This window comes from Austrofundulus limnaeus, unplaced genomic scaffold, assembly GCF_001266775.1.
Source record: "Austrofundulus limnaeus strain Quisiro unplaced genomic scaffold, Austrofundulus_limnaeus-1.0 Scaffold2483, whole genome shotgun sequence".
Taxonomy (NCBI): Eukaryota; Metazoa; Chordata; class Actinopteri; order Cyprinodontiformes; family Rivulidae; genus Austrofundulus; species Austrofundulus limnaeus.
This window is the reverse complement of record NW_013954885.1, coordinates 1,876-3,874: the sequence shown is the minus strand read 5'-3', so window position 1 is coordinate 3,874 and position 1,999 is coordinate 1,876. Positions and strand designations below refer to the sequence as shown.

The 1,999-nt window shown below is 42.7% G+C and overlaps 1 protein-coding gene across 1 annotated transcript; it reads right to left on the bottom strand.

Annotated features, from left to right (window-relative positions):
- Positions 1-275: 275 nt before the first annotated feature.
- On the bottom strand, positions 276-1,090 carry ddrgk1 (DDRGK domain containing 1; the record flags this gene model as incomplete). The annotated part of the gene is given in 3 exon segments (XM_013999799.1): positions 276-647; positions 709-814; positions 1,052-1,090. Coding segments are annotated over 3 exon segments (306 nt in total), but the record flags the coding sequence as incomplete, so codon positions are not given.
- Positions 1,091-1,999: the final 909 nt, after the last annotated feature.

Here is a 1,999-nt window from a genome sequence, read left to right as displayed (position 1 = left end):
AGTTAACAGGGTTTACTGACTTGTTTACTCAGAGTTAACAGGGTTTACTGACTTGTTTACTCAGAGTTAACAGGGTTTACTGACTGGTTTACTCAGTTTACAGGGTTTACTCACTTGTTTACTCAGTTTACAGGGTTTATTGACTTGTTTACTCAGAGTTAACAGGGTTTATTGACTTGTTTACTCAGTTTACAGGGTTTATTGACTTGTTTACTCAGTTAAAATGGTTAATGACTTGTTTACTCAGAGTTAACGGGGTTTATTGACTTGTTTACTCAGAGTTTACAGGGTTTATTGACTTGTTTACTCAGAGTTTACAGGGTTTATTGACTTGTTTACTCAGAGTTAACAGGGTTTATTGACTTGTTTACAGCTCAAATCAAACAATAATTTAACAGATGTTACTGAGGATCCAGAACTCCTCACAGGTTCTGGATCCAACAGTCAGGTCCTGGTCCTGCTCTGAGTCCAGCTGACCCGGGTCCTTCAGGCGGCGCTGCGGCTCTCAGGAAGCAGGTTGATGAGGGAGTTGCTGGCCTGGGCCAGTTCTGTGATGGAGACCCGTCCTCTGTTTCTGATGAACTGGGCCACAGAGTCCAGCTCGTCTGGAGTGATGAAGATGAACTTGCCTCTGTCGTCGATCACACCTGCACACACACCTGTTCAGGTCTGGGTCCGACCGGCTGCACCTCTGACAGTCTGCCTTACCTGTGAGGGTCCCGTCAGCCAGCAGGTCCTGCAGTCTGGAGATGGCATCTTGAGTCCTCATCCCAAAGTGAGAGGCCAGGTCCTCCAGGAGAACCACCTTAGAGCTCTGCAGACACAGGAGAACGGCTCAGAACCAGCTGGGCTGGACCAGTGCTGGAACGGTTCAGAACCCCGGCTCAGTTTTAACACCATCGGTTTAATTTTTAGTTCTGACTTTAACTTCTTGGTTCTGAAGGACGTGGTGATGCAACAGTTTGGTCTCCAGTTTGGACATATTTTGTCTTAAGGAAAGACGTGTCCTGAACTGAAACCAGTTTCCCTGGAGAGGACAGAAGAGTCTCACCTCGATGTACTGGATGAAGTCCTGCAGCAGGTTCTGGGACTGAACAGGACACAAACATTTAAATTAGAACTGTGGAAACCTGCAGAACTCAAAGTTACACACAGCAGCTGCTAACAGAGTACAGGCTAATATATGCTAACAGTAACTACATGCTAATTTATTCTAACAGTAACTACATGCTAATATACGCTAACAGTAACTATATGCTAATATATGCTAACAATAACTACATGCTAATATATGCTAACAGTAACTATATGCTAACAATAACTACATGCTAATATACGCTAACAGTAACTAAATGCTAATTTATGCTAACAGTAACTATATCCTAATATACGCTAACAGATGTTAACAGGAACTAGATGGTAACAGATGCTAACAGGAACTAGAGGCTAACAGATGTTAACAGGAACTAGATGGTAACAGATGCTAACAGGAACTAGAGGCTAACAGATGTTAACAGGAACTAGATGGTAACAGATGCTAACAGGAACTAGAGGCTAACAGATGTTAACAGGAACTAGATGGTAACAGATGCTAACAGGAACTAGAGGCTAACAGATGTTAACAGGAACTAGATGGTAACAGATGCTAACAGGAACTAGAGGCTAACAGATGTTAACAGGAACTAGATGGTAACAGATGCTAACAGGAACTAGAGGCTAACAGATGTTAACAGGAACTAGATGGTAACAGATGCTAACAGGAACTAGAGGCTAACAGATGTTAACAGGAACTAGATGGTAACAGATGCTAACAGGAACTAGAGGCTAACAGATGTTAACAGGAACTAGATGGTAACAGATGCTAACAGGAACTAGAGGCTAACAGATGTTAACAGGAACTAGATGGTAACAGATGCTAACAGGAACTAGAGGCTAACAGATGTTAACAGGAACTAGATGGTAACAGATGCTAACAGGAACTAGAGGCTAACAGATGTTA